Source organism: Necator americanus, chromosome I (genome assembly GCF_031761385.1).
Source record: "Necator americanus strain Aroian chromosome I, whole genome shotgun sequence".
In the NCBI taxonomy this organism is placed as follows: Eukaryota; Metazoa; Nematoda; class Chromadorea; order Rhabditida; family Ancylostomatidae; genus Necator; species Necator americanus.
Genome location: NC_087371.1, coordinates 9,922,430 through 9,942,187, shown reverse-complemented (window position 1 = coordinate 9,942,187; position 19,758 = coordinate 9,922,430). Strand labels below are relative to the sequence as shown.

At 41.3% G+C, this 19,758-nt stretch overlaps 1 protein-coding gene across 2 annotated transcripts in view; it reads right to left on the bottom strand.

Moving 5' to 3' along the window:
* Nucleotides 1–19,758, bottom strand: part of RB195_005025 (uncharacterized protein) — a gene marked incomplete at both ends in the record, with an annotated part of 43,543 nt that overhangs the window by 6,090 nt on the left and 17,695 nt on the right. For both annotated transcript variants that reach the window (XM_064177299.1, XM_064177300.1), the window contains 11 exons: nucleotides 9–142; nucleotides 211–415; nucleotides 813–1,027; nucleotides 1,081–1,207; nucleotides 4,428–4,569; nucleotides 5,902–6,011; nucleotides 8,574–8,744; nucleotides 9,608–9,758; nucleotides 11,794–11,858; nucleotides 11,961–12,064; nucleotides 15,308–15,373. In XM_064177299.1, coding sequence (XP_064034424.1) covers nucleotides 9–142; nucleotides 211–415; nucleotides 813–1,027; nucleotides 1,081–1,207; nucleotides 4,428–4,569; nucleotides 5,902–6,011; nucleotides 8,574–8,744; nucleotides 9,608–9,758; nucleotides 11,794–11,858; nucleotides 11,961–12,064; nucleotides 15,308–15,373 — 1,490 coding nt within the window. The remainder of the gene's footprint in view (nucleotides 1–8; nucleotides 143–210; nucleotides 416–812; nucleotides 1,028–1,080; nucleotides 1,208–4,427; nucleotides 4,570–5,901; nucleotides 6,012–8,573; nucleotides 8,745–9,607; nucleotides 9,759–11,793; nucleotides 11,859–11,960; nucleotides 12,065–15,307; nucleotides 15,374–19,758) is intronic.

Below are 19,758 nucleotides of genomic sequence, written 5' to 3'. Positions count from 1 at the left end.
TGAAATACCTGTTGAGCCACTAAAGGATTGAAGAACTCTCCCATGCCTGGAACAAAACCACCTAATGGATTTGGTGGCAGGAAGGGAAAACTGCCCATCATTGTGAGCATAGCCATTTGAGCAAGATCTGGTTTAGATGGATCTGAAATCAAAAAAGTCAAAAAATGGCTGGATTCGGATCTGCGAATAAGATGCGATTCCCATTCGTACCGGCGACGTTTGCTTGGGATCGTGGCCGTTTTTCCGGCGGTTCTCCGTCGTCTTTTGCTGCGCGACTCGCGGCTGGTGATGGATGATGGCCGTTAGTTTGTGTTGGAGCGTCTGGGATTGCTTCGGCAAGCCGTTCGGCGAAGAGCTGAACGGTTGAATCGGGAATGGCGGCAGAGTGAGCCACTTCGTGGTGTGTAGACAATGCCTGAAATAATCATGCATGTGGACTAGGCTATTTATTATCCCACACATTCAATCCGGCTTCTAATCACTTCCAGAAATCATTCAAGGACAAGAACAGTGTCAAAAGTATGTGTATGTGTACAAAAGTGTACTGAAAACTGTACAAACGAGGCTGTTAGTGCAAAAAGTTGTCCTGAAGTTCAGGCAAAGAAATTTTTCCGCTTGTATGTGTTACAGATAGCTGATCGAGCAGCACTTATCGTAATTTGCGAAGTGCGATCTAGAAGAACAGATTCATCTCAGTTTTTTCACTCAAATTATTTTTAATTATTTTATTATTTAATTAACAATTAATCTAATCATTCTATTTTATTAAATATTCTTATCTCAACACCAGAAAATTTCACCAATCAACTCACTAGAATAGATGGTAACCTCTCCGAACATTGCAGACAATCCACAGCTGCTAGCTGTTCCACGGACGCGTCGGGGATTTCACCCATTCGCGACAACTTCCCGGCAAGTGAAGTCGACGCTGAGATCAGTCTCTCTTCGCCGAAAGCTTTCACCATTGCGACTAAGCCGAAAGCGTTCCTCGGTGCGGCAACCTCCTCCTCAGCTTCAGGAGTGTTCACTGAAAGAATTTTCTTTTTTAACCCATCGCATCGGAGTGTGTTTAGCTCCAACCTCCACTTGAATTCTGCTGTTGTGAGGTGGGAAATGTCGGTAGTTGGATGCCGGCATTTTGACCCATCAGCATATTCATGATGTTGAACATTGTCATCACATTTTGTTGTTGCGCTGCGTTCGATGGCTGAAAAGATGGCCGTGAATCAATTTGATGCACATAAAATGCTGGATTTGTTACGGGTAGATCAAATAGATTCAACATGGATTACTGTAGATCTAAAGGTGTTCGTTGGAGAGTTAGTTATTGTGGAAGGTTTTAGAGAGAGAGAGAGAATTTCTATGCGTCGGTTATTTATAATACATATGCGGAGCTGTGGATACAACAATTCATGTTGAAATGTTGAAATTGAGCGTAGCACGAGGGCAATGAGTGAGTCTATTCAAATTTGAAAAGTTGTTTACTAACAAAATAGAGTAATCGCACATGATCAAAATATTGCTCCTTTCATAGACATGCACTTCATTTATAGATTTGATATTTTTATCATGAATTGAATTATTAAAATTGAATAAAATTGATTTACTAAAGTTGTTACAGTCACAACGAAACTAAATAACTAAAAATAACGTCATCACTAACTCCCCTCTACTGTTTAATGGAGTTGCGAACTCGGAGTATTATGTTTTCAAGCATATCCGCTTCCAATTAATTCCTAGAAATCATTCTGAGGTGTTAAAAAAAGGAGGATTGTATAAAAGGAAAGTATCAAAGTCTTAGGCGTACTTATAAAAGGAGGATATTCTTCAACGTGCTCCAACCATTCTCTTCAAGATCGCTTAGGAGAAAATTTGCTTTTTCAAGTCATATGAAAGATCCATCAGCTGGACCAAGAGTGTCCTAGGTATTCAGTGAAATTTGATCAGAACCGATAACATTATCACCTCGCGTGGGACCTAAGTTCCACCGAATCAAGTTTTCCATGGCGGTCCACTGGTCAATCATTTATTCTATTCGACTACTACATCCATTTATGAAGTCCTGGAGAAGTGTGAATAATAATTTCATTTAATAACACTAATTAATTAATTAATGTCAACTAATATCACAATTTAGAGCAGATCCAGGTTGTCAATGAAAACAACTCGCAAATGGATGAACTGGTGAGCTCACGGGTAAACCTTAAAGGAAATTCTCTAGGAACGTGCGGTCTAGCACGAGTGTAGGAAAAAAAATCAGATTTTTGCTTAGTCAGGGTTTTTTTTTGTGTGTACATGACTTCTAGAACCATACTCGTGTTGGTATTCATCAGCGGTACTCGTCGCCTGGAGTTAGAAGAGGAACCAGTACTACTTCACTACAAAAACATCTGGAAAACACGTGATCTGCCGTCAGTGGGGTGCAGTCCCATTCGATTACAATTCAGAGGTGTAAAAATCACTTCTGACATCTTGTAGTTCAAATGTTATGTTGTTTTCGGAGGCTAGGCTTACCTCTTCCTATGTTTTCTATTAGTGTGGCTATAAGGTTTTTAGATGGAACCTTAATTATCCAGAAGTTTCTACTTTTTCAGCGTCTTCATAGAACATTAAAAGAAAACTTCTGACACCGTCGTTCACCTTGCAAAGGATAAAGGATAAAGTGTCTGGCGTCAAGGAATCCGCTTGGGATGTGCCACCACGTTCACTTCAATTCAGAATCGTTTGAGGTTCACGAAAGTGTAACTGGCATGTACAATGACTTGCGGTGGCTAGCCGATGGGTAAAGTCAGCGTTTTTATCCTCGCAGACAAGACTGGCACCAATTTGTCGTTCCCGGAGGGATGAAGGGCTTGGTGAGCACCAGGGAGGACTCGAACCTCCGGTCGATTGTGCGGACAGCGGAGACAGCTCTTACCGACTACGCTACACCTGCCCTGTATTTACTACTTAGTAGAATATTTTTTAAAGCTCTTTTATCAGTTTCCACGAAAAACCCGTGGCGATAGGTGAGCGAGTGATGCGTATGTTGTGCGCGGGACGCATGACGCGCGTGCACGTTAGAGCCGTAATTATGGTCGACCTCCAAACTTGCCTTTAATTGATTTGTTTGAACAATGATCGTTCGGGCTATTGTCAGTGTGTGCGGCTGGTGCCAGTGTTTGCGCGCAATGAATACACACACACATACACGCACACATACCACCCCTACACATCCATCCATTAGTTACAGTAATACGTCAAGTAAGCGTCGAGTGGATGAGAAGAAAAGTAGAAAATATCCAGACATTTCACATCATACGTTTAGCTGTTTTTTTTCTTGGTCATTTTTTGCAACTGCTGCACGGATTTTGTGTCCTGCAAAAAGAAAAAATTCTAGATCACTTTGATTTGAAAATGGTTATAAAAGATCCACTTAATAAGTTCTAACTAATCAATTAACAAGGTTAAATAGCCAATTGGTAACCATCAGTTCAGTAGATCCAGAACTGAGCAACATTATATTTGTTGAGCTACAGTATCCGGCGAAAGCTGAGCGTATAATCTGGAATTTGTGGAAAAGGTGAAACAAAAGAGCCGGATTGATCCTGGTTTTCATTTGATTTCTACAACAGTCATGGTGAATAACAGATATTAGGACCGAAGTTTTTCTAAGGCAGATCGGATTTCAGTAGATAAATAGCGAATTCATAAAATATCTTTGATTATAAAGTGTTCCTTCATCAGTTTCGTTCGTTCGTTAAGCGATGTCATCTGAAGTGGTTCAGGGCGAATGGCGATGGCCAACCTATCGCGAAATGAAACCCACCCACTACGAAACGGAAAGGAGAAAGGAAACCAGAAAACCGGGGAAGCAAGGAGTAAAATATGGGAGTTCTCATGTGATGGTGTGATCGGAGCGAGAACTAGTACATTTCTGTTGAAATTTCCACAAATTCATAATATTTGCTTGGAAATAGGTCCCGTGTTATTCGGGCCGACCTAACAACACCTGGATTGATTTCTCAATGTTTTTTTGTGTTTTTTTCAAACCTATAACGTAGAAGAGGACTTTATAAACTGCTTGCTGAGTTATTTTTCCATGAAAAATTTGCTGATCACTAAAACCACCACCACAAAGTCCTAAAACGATCCCCAGCATCGCTAGGATCGAAGGGAAGAAGTGTTGGTGATTGTAGGTGACGGTAGCGGCCGATGGATTTACAGAGCCGAATTGATTTCGCGGTCGCTCATTTACATGAGAATAAACAGTACGCTCATGGTGCCAGCCTAGGACAATAACACAATTCGCAGCACAGCACGGACAGCACAGCTAGCCGAAGAATTTGACGAGGTTTCGGGAACGAACGACGCAAATATGGCTAGGAGCTCGTGAGCCCAAATGGGAATGGGATACATCGGAGTGGTCGGAATGCGGCTGAGCTCACCTCATCGTCACGGCCCAACAGTTCTCGTATGATCTTTTGCGCTGGTCCGCCGGGTTGTTCGAGCACCGGCTTCGACGGGTCCACATCGCCGGCGCTGACCAAGTCGGCGATTTTACTCATTCGCGACTGATGAGCGACTGACCTGTAAGCAAAAGATTCTTCTCGTGAAATGCGAAAGAACACTAAGTGCTTCGGGACGAAAAGTGTCGTTCGAAAACGAATATGGTCAATTAAAGGCAGCGTTAATGTATGAGACTGGCAATTTCGTTCGATTCATTTCGGATTTATTGCATTGCTTATTTGTGCTAGTTGGTGGTGGTAGAATTTTCAATTGGCCAATCAATAGCGGATACTCAACGAGCAAAGAAAAACAGAAATGTCGAAGAATTTAACAATAGAATCGCATCGATTTTTTTTCCTAAAATGAATTGTATCTATGCATGCAATGATACGGACTAATGTATTGTTTTCAGTACAAAGCACTGTTAGGAAGCTGGCATGACTGCAGTGTTTCCTAAACGATCACATACTGTCCTACCTTCACCACGGATTACCTAATCTCGGAATATATGAATTGAAAAAGAAATGCTCTTCGCGATTTCGTGATGGGACTCACATGAAACCGCAAGTTTAGTCGATTCAAAAGAGCACTCATAGTTATCTAGTTTTCTTTTCTTTTTTGGAAAAAGCAAAGAATTTTCGTAAACATTTCTTACTTCTTCATTTCCATGGAATTCTTTGGTTCTTTTCCAAAAATATCCATCCAAAAAAAAACAAAAATTTCCATGGAATTGCTAGGACAAAAAATTTTGGAACTTTCCAAATCAAGCATTCTATAAGAAGTCAATGAAATAGCCTAATTTTGTGGAGATGTTCCATAAAAAGGTTGCATTGTTTGGGTCAAAATAAAACACACATATGAAAGCACTTCATAAACTAGTAATTTAATTAACTATTTTCAGTTAAAAAAGTGAAAATTGTACGTTTTAAAAGAAAAATTACCAAACAAGGAGACGTCAGGAAAATGGCGGTATGTAGGTTGCCTTTCTATTCCTGTTCCTAATTCTTCGAATTGGTCTATGAACAAGAAAAGTACAAAAATATTTGCAAAAGGTTACCAGATATGCTTCATGGAAAAATGCTGAACGTCACCATTTCGTAGTTGTTATTCAAATTCGAACTCAAACTTTCTTCAATTTTATTTTTTTTTTTACTTGAAGCAATTTTGAAAAAAAAACAGGCACCCGGAGATAGCGCTTTAAAAAATGCTGCTTGATATTGGAACAGCTTCTGTTATGGTCCCTACTGTGAAGGGTAGTGAACCCCTTCCTTGGTTTCATCTCCAAAATTTTGTTTCACAGATATCAGTTGAAAAATGATCTCAGAGGTGAGAAATTCTGACACGATTCTTTCGCCTACTTGTACTTTCTGGAAATCTGAAATTAATTAAGCTAATTAATAAAGTTAAAATTACCTCAGATGTATATCCAAAGTGGCTCCTTGACCGTATCCGATCTTGCACACGTTACAACGGAACGGTTTCTTCTCGCCAGGACTGGGTGGGCTTTGAAGCGCTGCCAGCACCTAAGTGAAGACTATGTTGATACGAGAGCAGTTAACCTCGAGACAGCCGGACCATCAGAATATTCGGTGGCGCTACTCGGATCTCGGGGGTATAAACATCGCGCCTCGGCTCAGATCTATCTATCCGTACAGAAATGAATTAATATCAATGCCAACGTAGTCACGCACACATAGAGGGGCACACAATAGGGGAAAGGTGTGCAGATTAGCGACCTGCTGTCGTATTCATAATACGCGGAGGCAAATCATGATGGAATTAATTCCTATTTCCCATGATCAAGTGAGAAGGGTTCGATAGAGCGGAGAGCTTGCGACGACGATTACGGTAGCTATGGGTGGATGGAAATTACGCGAACATACAAGCCACAAGCTAACATCGGAGTGTTGACACGGTAGAAAAGAAAACGTAGCACGCAGGGAAAATGAATGGTGTGGACGCGTGGACCTCTACGCGGGTTCCCACTAGAATTCAATTTTTCCTCTTCAATAGATGTGCTGTTCACAGCTCGGGAACACCTTTGAAGTGATCGAGCAGCGTTGAGCACAACTGCGCGCCAATCAAAAGACTGTACCGTACACAATAAAGCCCACCATCATCGCTTATACTCACTCACTCAACCGCACCGTACAACCCGACAGCCGGCTCTGTGCAAAAGTGCTATTGTGCACAGTACATTACGGAGAAAAAAATATGTCATGATATAAAATTACATGAAAACTAGACACTATCGAAGATTTCAAGTCCGCATTTGACTAAAAGTGAGACATCCTAGAATTATTCTCCAGAAAACGAGGGAACAATAAGGGGAGAAAAACACAAAATATAGCGAGTTCCTTTCGTTTGTCCACCCTTGCGAACAATTTTTTTGTTGCAAAAATTCGAAACGTAACGTTTTGGAAGACATCAGAAAATTACCGGAAACTGAAGTGAAAAATAGATACGAATAAAATACCAAGACAAAAAAACCGGGAAAAAAATTCCACGAATCAAAACTGGTTAAAATTAATTTCTAGGTTTCTATCTTCGTTTTTTAGGTGATGACTAACAAGTTTAGGAAGACTGAAAGTTGTTATCAAGTAGAAAACAGGAAAATGAAGGAATTCAAAAAATATCAGAAAGATGGAATGACATTTACGGAGCAGATTTCGGGCAAAATCTCAAGAAAGTTGCTAAAATTATCAAAATTTTGGTGATTTTAGCAATTTTCAAAATAAAATAAATACTAAAATTTTGCGCATTAACGAATGACGAGTTGAGATGTGGATGTGGCTGAGGAATATCCCGGAAAGAGTTGAAATCACCAATGACGATCATAAACGGATCTTTCTATTGGGGATTAGAATTGAACCGAACAATTTTGAGACCGTTCCGGACTTTGTGGATATGGTTCGATGAACGTTCGTTCAGAGGAGCGGTCAGACGAAATCTTTAAGGATGAACTAAGTTCGAATATTAAGGCGGCACGAGACAACACAATCGATATCCGAATGCTCGTCGTCGTCGTTGAGTGTGTGTGTGCGGCCCCCAATACGAATTCAAAAGTAATAACGCAGTCGGGCTCTCGGGGCTGGGTGAACTAAATCATTAATTACAGAACCTGTATCGTCCCCGTCGCTCGCTACCACCACCACGCAGCCAGCGGGCGGCAATTTCAATTACGCGCACGCGACTCTTACTCGAGCGATCCGCTGGCGGTGGCAGAACGTGTGCGCCTAAAAATCAGATCAAATTGATCAGAAGTTTTCAGTTGTGGAGTATGAACACCACATACAATTTGGACTGGAGGTTGAGAAAATTTTTGAGGTATCCACAGGACGATTCGCGCACAATAATTAGCATTCTATTCCGGGTTCAAAATGACGTCAGTGATGTTCCCTATCGTCGAATCAGCCCAGGTACAAGATACGAAAATAATTGCTCATTAACAAACAACAACCATTTCAAACGAGGGAAAAATCGAAAGTCGCAATTCGATGATCAATCGAGGCCAATTATAGCAGGGGAACCAGTTTCGAAATTCAGCATCCAAATGTTGAAAAGCGCTCTCTCGACAACATAGACAATAGTACGGATGACGGGGAAAAAACCCCGGGGGAGCCCATAACAAGAAAAAAAGAGAAACGAAAAAACTAAAATGACGGGAAAAATTCGAAAATTGGTGCTCAAACAGATATGTATATGTGAAATAAAACGAGATTTAATCTTTCAGAAGCATTGTTCAATTCCCAACATTCAAGCATATCAAATCCTTCTTTATAGGCGGTTTTCCTCGCGATCAAAATTCAGAGAAAAAAATTAATTTTTTCTGTACACGCTCGAAATAAAATAACAATTCTGCTTTTATCTCCTACTAATTTGCTATTCTGAACGGATAAACGGCTAAACATGATCCCAATGTGTGATCTCTTGTCCTGTTCAAGAAATTCCAGAAAGTTCCATACAGCTCGCAGCAACTGTACACGACGTCATTGATTATTTATGTGAGATCAAATCCACTTCAAGTTCAAGTCATTCACGTAAAATTAACAGTACTTTAGCTTTTTTCCAGAAAAAAATCTTACCTGCGAACTTAAATCCACAGAACCTTGCGCCTCAAGTTGTTTTTTCGCCCGATGTAAATGCCGAACTGAATTGATGTGCGCTATTAGCGACGCTCGAGACGTAAAGGTTTCCGCGCATAGATCACATCTTGAAGTCTCGTCCTCTTGCGGATGCTCGGCTTCCATGTGAGCCTTAAAACATTGAAAGATGATGATGTGGGATCAGAAAAAAGAGAGAGAAAAGGAAAAAGAGAGGAAAATCCTTGGGAAGACGTCGAACGGCATTTTTTAATGTAATATTAACTTTAAAGAAAAATTTTAAAAAAATAGATTCTAGCGGAAAACAATTGATAGGTATGTTATTGTGTGTAGATCAAATTATAGTTGCTGGTATCGAAACAATGACCTATGGATAGAGTGGGACGTGATGGAATGAACGTAAGATTGTTCCAATCAACCACTACTGTGAAGGCGGCGAAAAAGATTTGAAAAAACGTCAGGCGGATGAAAGGTCCCATCTAAAAAACCTCAAAGGGACACCATTTGAAAACATAAAAAAAAAGTATGCCGGGTTCCGACACACGAAAACATTTGAACTAAAACAATAGAAATCCCTTATTTCTAGCATCTAGTAGTTTTTTTTTTCTCCACACCACGGTTCCTGTGTAGATTTCTTACGGTCCCACCACCGACGGACATATATCTATCTGCAAAAAGGCTAAAACAATTACTGGGTCCTTGAGGCCGGAATATTTTTTACTCGGACCATTAATTAAAGGGAAATTTTAGAAAAAAAAGACTATTAAAGTCAAATCATCCAACTTCCAAATCAGACTTCATCATATCCATCATATTGTGATGGTACAATAAGGGTCCCATAAGATGTCGCATGTTGCGAGAACCGACGATTTTACACGTGAACAATCTAACAGTGCACACCCTACAGCGCTCTGCTACTCGTATTTGCACCACAAGCAATGACACTCCAGGGAAGAAAATCCATAGATCACGTCCCCTTATTTTTTAAATGAGGAAAAAAAGGTTAAAATACAAACCTTGAGCTCCTCATCGTCGGAGCAACTCTTCTGACAAAGTGAACATCGTTGTGTAGGTGCGAAAAGATGTAAAATTGAATGCGATCGTAACGCGGACTCGGATCGAAACGCCATCGTGCACTGTCCGCAGCGGAAGGTGAAGTTGCCCGAGCTGAATGGAAAAACTTTACGCAAATATCTAAAGGTAAGTGCAATGTTGAACAAAAGGAGTGACAAAAATCGATTAAACAAGGAGCGACAAAACTTCGAGAAATCCGATACTTGAGGAAGTGGAAAATTCTTTTTCAACAAAGAAGAAGAAGAAGAACCACTAGATATCTCTGGCGCTGCATCTACCACTCCATTAATTTTAAGGGATTGTGGTGGTACTCTACGAGGGTCCCACTCTGATAGCAACGAGAAATACACTTTTGGAGAGAAGGCTGAAGACTCGCGCATTTCTTTTTCTTGCAACTTATTGCTCTTTTTTAAACGATGTTTCTTTTTTTGACTTCGCGCAAATTCCTCATTAACCGATAGTATTTTTTTTTGTAATGAGCTCCAATACATTTGAATGATCTGTATTTCATTATCAATCAATTGTTCAATCAATCAATCGGTTTGACTCAAAGTTCTTTAGATCACAAACTTCCATATGATGAATGAATGATTTTAAACTATCTCAAATATTCATCTTGCCCGGTTTTCCTGGAGCAAATCTCTACTCGCTCCCGAATCACTGCTTTTGTAAGTTCTTCTACGGTCTATCCACCGTACTAGGTAATCGACACTGCTACGGATTACTTCAGAAGCCTTTTTCGCGAAATTTTTTAATGGTTTGAAGAAATGGAATCAATTATTGATCAGGAAATGAGTGAGAATACAAGGAACTCATTTTGGACTAGCTGGTACTCGTTATTTGTACTCTATTTATATACGTGATGACGATATGTCCGCCACTTAAGTCATTCGAAAAAAAGAAAGAAAAAAGTGAAAATTGTGAAGATCTGCGCATCTCCCAACTAATACTACTCTCCGTCCGCCTCGATAGACTTACTGTCGCCTCTTCATAACTCGAAACCAATCCAAGACCACTATATATCTACTAATTCAATTCAGCAACAAAGAACTGTATTGTTACGGTGCGTTTCATCGATAATAGTCTCGATTTTTGAATTAATCTCAGCATTTGGATCGGCTGCGGGGCTGATGGGAGCGTCGACGACGCCGTCTATTGTCAATCATTACAATAATGGGAAAATGAGCGTCGAACACTGAGCGACGGAATAGAAATGTAAATAGACGACGTTGAGGATGCAGAGCCACAAGAGGTGGATACGGTATTTGTGCTGGTGCTGCTGTTGCTGCTCACTGAGTTGCAAATTCTTTCTGATGTCCGTGCATGAATTAACTCCCCGCACCGATCCCGTTAAAAATAATACCGTTTAAAAAGAAAAAAAGGTAATTTATTGAACTAGAGCAAAATTTCTACAGGGCTAGATATCGAAAAAAAGGATTATCCCCATCCTAAAGATCAGTCGTTTCTTAGGTTTCCTTCATTTCCCTCAGTTTCTAACTAAGGTCCTAAATAATGCATATAATATTAAAGAGTACATAAATTGAGCCAAAGTGAAGATTGGCAAATTTTCATAAATTATCGCCATCACCAAAATCACCAAAATAAATCATCAAATGTTAAAATTGGCTTTCGCTGCTAAAAAAAACTGTCTCTTATATTCAATCACTGGTTTGAATATTTCATAAAGTTTTAATGACAACAATTCACTCATATGAAGCTTTTTCAATTGTTGAGTCGAAATAATAATCAAATATTATTCACATAAAATCAAATTTACAGTAATCGTTGTTACAAAGTTCCCGGATTGGGAGCGGTTATACGGGATAGATGACCTATGAGAAGAATCACTTGATCGGTTTCACGTTAATTGTTAAGCCAAAATCGAGTAGAGGGATAAATTTAGGAGGTTTTCACAAGGAACCATGGAAGAGGCAGACAACCGACATGATCAAGGTGAAATTCACAGAGGATGAGCAGAATATCTCTTCAAAAACGATCAAAAATAGCCTGGATTTGAAGCGATTATGATGATGGATTTCTGATCCGTTGGAAGAAAGGTGAGAGACGGAAGTTCATTATTTGATTAGTAGCAGAACGCGTACGTGAATCGGACGGAGAATTGGCTTACCTGGATGGTTCTGGGCGATGCACAGCGAGCAACCGTTCCACCGCAGACTCGGCGATTTTGTGTTCCTGCAATATGATGGGTGACGGTACTTGAACAGCGCAACGCAACGCAATGTGAACCCGGCGTACGATCAATGATTCGTTTGTGTAGGTAGATAGATAGCAGACCTGAATCAGATGCTCAGTGAGTTTTTGCGTACGATCCGAACATAGCGGACATTGCTCGCCTTCCTCGTGTGAACGCGCATGTTCTTCCAACATTTGCGCGTCCTCTGAAATTGAGAAAATCGAGGAAAGTTCTGTCTGTGAACGACTATGGCACCGCTCTGCTATTTCTCTTCTACTAGTCAACTCGTTTGCCGGAAATCTCGGCGGGAATCCGTCGTTTCTAGCACTCTCGGCAACATCGTCATACCGCTGCCCCATCATAAGGAGGTTAAGCCGCGCCGCGGATATAAAAAATACCAATTACAGGGCGCATGGCGGCAGATAGCAGCGCATCACGCACGGAGGAAACAAACTCGAACATTTTTGCAACAGGTTCACGGGAAAAAAGGCAGAAAGTGAGTAACTTGTACTACGCCTAAGAAAATAGCACCGCGAAAAACAGAGGAGGCGGCCGAGGCGCAGAGATGAGGCTCTAAGACTCTAATATTCTAACCAAGCACTATTTTCTGGATTACTGCATGATTTTAAAGAGTAGAAGGAAAATCCCAAGTTTCAACGGAATGTTCATGAACCTCTGAAACATGCAACAATCTCTCTCCTAGAGAGAATTTAAGCTCACTTTCGAAGCATGAATACTGTAGACACATTTGGTAGTAATTTAGTACTACAATAGTAAGCTGTGATAGCTCGATTCGATATTCGAGCACTTCAGAAACACTTTCTGAAGGTTAGAAGAGCGCGTGCTCCCAAAAAATGAACAATGAGGAAAGCGAGGTCGTTACTGCTGAAGAAACCAGATCCTAGAAATTGAATAATTCTACCACTGCTCATTAAACAAAGTGAAAGTTGAACGCAATGATTGAATGTCGTTGTTGCCGGCGCGAAGACCTCAGACCACTTGTAGATGAAGATATCGATTTGGCAAGTTCTAATTAGGGGCACTACGGAAACAAGTGACAAAATGTAATGATAACGCCTTTAATCACCCACTATAACCATTGAGGGACGTCAATTTATCAATATGAAGCGGCAAGATCAAAGTGATGCCGGGCTGTACGCATGGACCGTGTCACCACATCCCTGGGCGCTCGACAGGCTTCTTCTCTCTGGCCAGGACATCCTGTGGTGGGGGATATCAACGTCGTCGATTCTATGACGACCAAGTGTGCATGGCTCAAAGATGTCTTTTCGTTTTCCGCCCGGCCAGAGGGGCTGCTACGGACATATAATGTGTGAGAACTCGCACACACATCCAACAGGGGAGTGTGCAGGTGCGTCGAGGAGGGTGTCGGTCGAGATCAAAGGCACCGCAGCTCGACCGTCTCAAGTGTGCGCGCCACCATAACGCACAATATGCTAATTATAATGCTAAAAAAGTGGCACTAAACTGCGTCAATAACTGAGATAATGAAATGTGAATGGTGGAACGACGAGACGCCGCCGTCGCCGACATTGCCGCTGCCGCCGCCGCCAACGACGACGACCATCATCGCCGAATCGATTGATCGTCATCAGATTTGAGGAAAGAAGAGCAAATCCATTTAGGGTAAGGGAGATCATCGGCATCAGTAAACAGAAAAAATAAAGAAATAAAAAAGATAGTGTTAGTTACACCCTCATACGTGTACTATATAGAAAAGGGAGCAGCCGAGCATGATTCAGAGCTTAAACAAAGAGGCTGACGAATTTAATACGTACACAAAAAATTGTCTCCTCAGAAGTATATTTGGAGCATTTGAAAAACGTTTTTTCCATTCCTGACATCTGATCATGGATCTGATCAGCTAACTCAAACTATGAGTAGTGAAATTTTCAGAATCACAGATAATTGTAGGTGCGACTGAATTTTTCCACTTTATTTGTGTACGTATACGGTAAAATCTAATTAGGATACTAACTACTAATAGTAATAATAATACTAATAGGTGCTTCAGATACGTTTTGGAAGGCAGAAAATCCAAAGAATCAAAGTAAATCCGTTTTCATAATCCTCATCCATTAAATTTTATTTCCATAACAAAAAACTGAGATGAGTGATCAACATTATATTGGTTTCGGGGTATTATCTTTTGTTTCTTTTTTTGCCGAAAGATCTTTTAAAATTTCTAAAAAATGAGATTCCAAAACGAAATGAACCGTAGGTAATTCTAGATGTGAGAAATTTAAGATTATGCAATGAAGAACGAAAAAAGTAGGAGCAGTGGAAATGAATTGATGAGAAAAAAATCCAAGGCATTAATTGAAAAAGAGGGGAAATCCCTCGAAAAAATATAGTACAATAGTAGTAAAAGTAGTAGATCATCTAGAAATGGCAGATATTTCAAAGCTGTGGACTTCAATACTGTACGATCGGATATGATCTTCGTAAAAACATCTTCCAACATATGTGGCTTGCAAAATTTTGGTGGGAAATCCACCGCAACGCGTATTTCGGATTGATTTACGGAATTAGATCCTGACAAGAAAAATCTCAAATCGTTCGAGCTTCACTGTCTAGGAGTGAAAGGTTCGAGACTCTCCTTCAGGAGCAGTTAGAGGACATAGAAGTCGAATTGCAAAAAGTGCTAAATGTGTGCAGGGATGAAAATTGATGTTTTAACTATCAACAGCACTAGAAGTGAACTATATGGTTGCCAGGGCATGTAACATAAAAGTGTACTATAGCCGTGGATCCCACGGGAGCCGCCAACACAACACACTATCGCCACCACCACCACCAACGCTGTCGTGCCGTCGCTGCTATAGGCTAAAAACGTACACGAACACACGCACTATAGGGCTATATCAAGCGCAGCGTTCAACGCCGTCAGAATTGGCGGAATCTGCTGGTGCTTCTGCGCCAGCAGGACTCGTTCCTAAGACCACAATTGGAGCAGAATACGCCGCTTCTACCGCCTTCCCATCCGCTTCCACCTCGTTCCCAACCTCTCAACCTCGCTCGCTATACGTCCGTCCACCATCACGTTACGTAACAAACACACGAACGCACGAAAAGATTGCACCGTAGCGCGCGCGTAAATCAACGTGTGCCGCACACGAGTGAGCGCAATTAGGCAATGTGCGACGGGAGTGTCATGGCAGGGCAAATTACAGCTGACTGTGTGTGTATGTGTGCGTGTGAGGAGTGTGTGTATGTATGTGAGGTGAGGGCTGTGTGAGGTCAGAACCGGAATTCAGAACGATGCCAACATAGTCATCAGCAGCCTCGCAAATTTTACCTCTCAACAAAACTGAGATAAACGTTGAAAAGAGGTAAGAAGTGAAATTAGCCGAGAAAAACCCGAATTAAAACGAGAATCCTTTGAAATCCGTCTGAATCTCGCTGGGAAATGAAAATGTACACTAACTCGTTGTGAATCCACAGCTGGCACAAGCGTACGCCGCATCCTCGCTCATCGTCGTCGCATTGAAATCTGCAAAAAAAAATGACTGAATGAATGAATGAATGGATGAATGAATGAATGAATGAATGGATGAATGAATGAATGAATGAATGGACAAAATAACGGAACGTTTTGATTCTATGCCGAAAATCATGTCATATTTGACACATCCGAACAGCCGAAAAGGCGCTAAGCGCAGCCCAGATGATGGTACATTTATCGAACGGGTAAAAAAAAAAACGAAAAAGTGTTGCGCGTTTAATTGCGAGTCTAAAAGGCAAATATGTATGTATCTCATTAAAACTACCAAGTACTCCTCTATTCATCAACATTAATGGCGTAAAATCTCCCCTCTCGGCTCAGACGTTGGGCTACCGAACACAGATCCACAAAGGAGAAAGAATAATGAGAGAAAGAGGAAGACAAATTGCTCGAAACGAAAGGAAATTCACTGAAATCTGCAAAAAAGGAATAATAAATAGGAAAAAGTGTCTTTAAGTAGTGCATAGATATATATTTAGAAATTCTCCCTAAACATGCAATTAAACGTCGCATATATCATTTAGATTCAACATTATATTCATCGACATCGTTCCAAAATTTCAATCTGTTTCAATATTCCTATTCGTTCCAAAATTTGTACTGAGAGGGGGAAATAAATCCTAGGAAATAGGCACGAAACATTGGATAAAACGACCTTACGCAATTTCTAAGCTCATATTAAGATTCCTCATATAACAGAAAAATTAAAGAGGTTAAAGCCTGAATTTTTGCAGAAAAATGAGTCTTCCCGGAGGAAATTTTCGATTAAATGGTAAGAAAAAATATTTTGAAAATGGATTTCATAACAACAGCAAACTTCATTAAAGGCGGAAGTCGAAAGCCGAAGAGTAGGCTCTTTTTCAATAAAAAAAATGAATCACTACCGTTTCCCGCGATGGAATAATTTGCTCGTTTGAGAATAATTAAGATGAGACATTCAGATGTGATTGGAGGACGTGCCGTCATGCCTTGAAATTCGACCGGTGCATACTAACACTACAATTTTGATGGGAACATAAACTACAGACATAAACTTCTATAAAGAGAAGTGAATAAGCGTTGTTAACATCCTTGTCGACGCTAAACTTCTCAGAATTCTGAAGTGCGAAATGCACAGCCGCACCAAGAAGTTACCGTACACCCCTCGTAATGAATTAGTCAGTGCACACACACGCACACACACCAGAGCGACGACGAATGCTCACATAGGGCGACGAACGACGGAGGGACGCGGCCAACCGCCGCCGACACCACCGCCGCCGCCGCCAACGGCGCACCGATTCCCAAGCATTATCTAATTGTTATGAGAATTGCCCAGCGCGCTGTCATTCAACAAACATGGAAATGAGCCCGCGACGTCGCTTCGTCGCGTCAGCGATACGAGTGTCGCACTTGCGCTACGGTACATGAGGACGAGGCGATGACACGGCCGAGCGGCCGGCGAGTGATTTCAATCACTGGCAATGACAGGTTGATCACGTTTCGTTTTTCCGGGAAGAAATTGTTTACAAAAGCATCCCGGCACTATCTAAAGAACTGTATGATTGAAATAATACAAAATATTGATTGATCACACCTAGACGAGGACGCCGAGGAGTTAGCGAGTTCGTAGTGGGGACAAGGTATCCCCTGAGTCGCATTTCACATTTTGATTAGACACTATTTAGAGATTTGCAATTGTAAGAGACGACAGTGAAATCGCTCCTGAATCAGGGATAGACTAATCAGGGATGAAATTGTTAGAAGAGCAACTCACTAGTACAATGTTAGAGCACTTATTCGACCTCGATGAGGTCGGAGAACAGCGTTGAGAAGAAAATTTCCTGAAGAACGTCTTAATTTGTGCGCAATTTTTGCTTAGAGTGATTGATCGCTTAGCTGACAACCTTGGCCGTCATAATGTATGTAGCAAAAGATGACGCAGAGCCAAGCCAGCACACACGTACACATACATACACACACAGTAGACAGTAGGAGAAATTTCATCGCCACATCAACGACACAAAAATAATTGCGGCTCCATGTACGTTGCTTTTAGTGAGTTGAGTGGTCACGATCCTACAAAAGTGCAACGTTGAGCATTTTGTATTAGTTGGATCTAACAAACAGAGCTGAGTTGAGTCCCATTCAGGGGGACATCGACCTATACACGGAGCGATTTTGGTAAGCATAATAACTAACTATAACTCACTGAGACAAAAATTCTACAAATTCACATCCTTTCCCCTCCAGTTCCACATTTATAGGCAAAAATATCGTTCAAAAATGATTATTGTTCTTTCGTTAATCTCTCGTAGAAATCCCAAAAATTAGGAACAGATTTTGTTATCGAATTTTCCAGAAATGTAAGAAGATGCGAAAAATACGTAAATATGAAAAAAGAGATAAAATAAAAAGAGGTGGATAAAAGAAAACTTTTGGAATCTGAACAACAACTGAAATGATGTAGTAGATTCGAAAGCTAACACAGTTAAGGCACGAAATCCGTTAATAAGTGCCCCCGTAGGACTTTTCAAGGACGCACATGAGGCTGAGCGGCGGTGAGGTACCGCCTACTAATAATGATGGTTTGATGAAAATCCTCCCTGACAATTGCTGGAAAATTTCCACGGCGCACCGTGGGGACCCGTTATATTACCACGACAACTGAGCCGCTTAAGAACATTGGACGAAAGAAAGAAGGCGAAGATGAGGGAGATTGAGAATTTAGTGGAGAGGAAGGAGAAACGAGAATGACACAATCGTACGAATGGGAAGACATCAGTACAGACCCCTCAGTCCGCGACAGACACAGACGACGAGCACAGTTCGGTACCGGCAAGTGTAAGCAAACACAGGCGACGGTGGTGGTGATGATGGTGGTGTAAGGACCGACGACGAATGAAGGAACGACGCGAACGCACACCGCTGATGCGCTTCGGGATCTGCGCCGCCGCTGACGGCAGTCAGACTGTACGCATCCGTGAAGCGTTCGCAGTCAACCAACTAACTGCAGCGGTTCTTCGACGGCGGTAGCATCATTCACCACTGCAGGCGTGTCGATGTCCAAACAATCATTAGCATCTAACAGGCTCATCAGCCGCGCACAGTTATTGGCTTAGCCACGTCCGCACCCGGCGGCAATTCAGGAAAAACAGCAGAAAGTGAAAGATTTTGGCAGGCAGCGAGGCTAATTGGGCGGCGCGAGAAGAAGGATGGCCGCACGGCTGCCTACCCGCTTCTTCGCCCCCGGGGGATAGTGTGGCGATAGTGTGATGTCTAGTGTGGACCTTCGTGTTATTGCTGACATTTATTTACACAGTGACCTTTTTTACGCGAAAATTATTGCCAGCATCCGCAGTGGGTTTGAACTCCTCGGGTTTATCTTTCAAGTTCTACGATGAACAAAAAAATAACTAGAGAAAAAGCAAACAGCGAAGCTTTACGGAGACAGAACCTGGAGCAAAAATTAAAGACAAAAATGCAAATTTTAAGAAAATAAGTAATGAAACAACAGATAAAAGTGGAAGAAAATACTATAACAGTAAAGAGTTTCATTTGGCGAGAAAAAAATATTACTTATAATAAGAATTTTCGGGAGAACTTTAGTAGGTGACCGCTACTAATCAGGGTGTCCCTAAAAACACCAATTGGCTTCATTTCCACTTTGTCCTCCTTCATCCTTCCTTTATCATTTCATTAAAATTCTTGTTTTTTTTTGCTAGAAAATGATGAACTGAGTTGTAAAATTATAGGTAATTTTATTGTTGAGCAAAACAAAAGCAATTCCTTAAGAAACAAAACTTTATTTTCCAAAGAAATTATCTGTTTGTGGAAGATTTCGGGCACATTAGGGTAGTTAGTAAGCGCCCACAAGAGTTGGGTTCGGATGAAATTTAAGGATCGTTTTTATTTCCTGGCCAATACTGCAGCGAGCGTGAGTAATAGTGCTTTTAATAGCAGTGACGCGAAAAATACGTGGAGAATTACAAACGTAAAGAAACTAAATGAAACCGAAGGGAATTACGAAAATTCTCTAGAGGTACATTGGAGTTTTGCTCCTCGTTCAAAACGTTCAAACATGACGACGATAAAGGTCGCATTTGCAGCTGAAATGGATCGCGATGTGGTTTTCGTGGATCATCCGGCCGTGAGGACCGGCCTTGCGGTTGCGGCTGTGCCTCCTCAGTCGCTTCGCGGTCCTGTTGACTTACCTATTGTGCACGAGTCTTCGCATCGCCTCATCGCTTGTAGAACAATACATTTGCAAGGTAGCACCCGGTCGAATAACACCGATCCGGAACACGTGTTTGGAAAGCTCGGAAGCGAACGAACGAGAAAAAAACAAGGGCTGGAGACTATGGTAGAATTTCTCTGGTCGGTAGAGAAAAGCT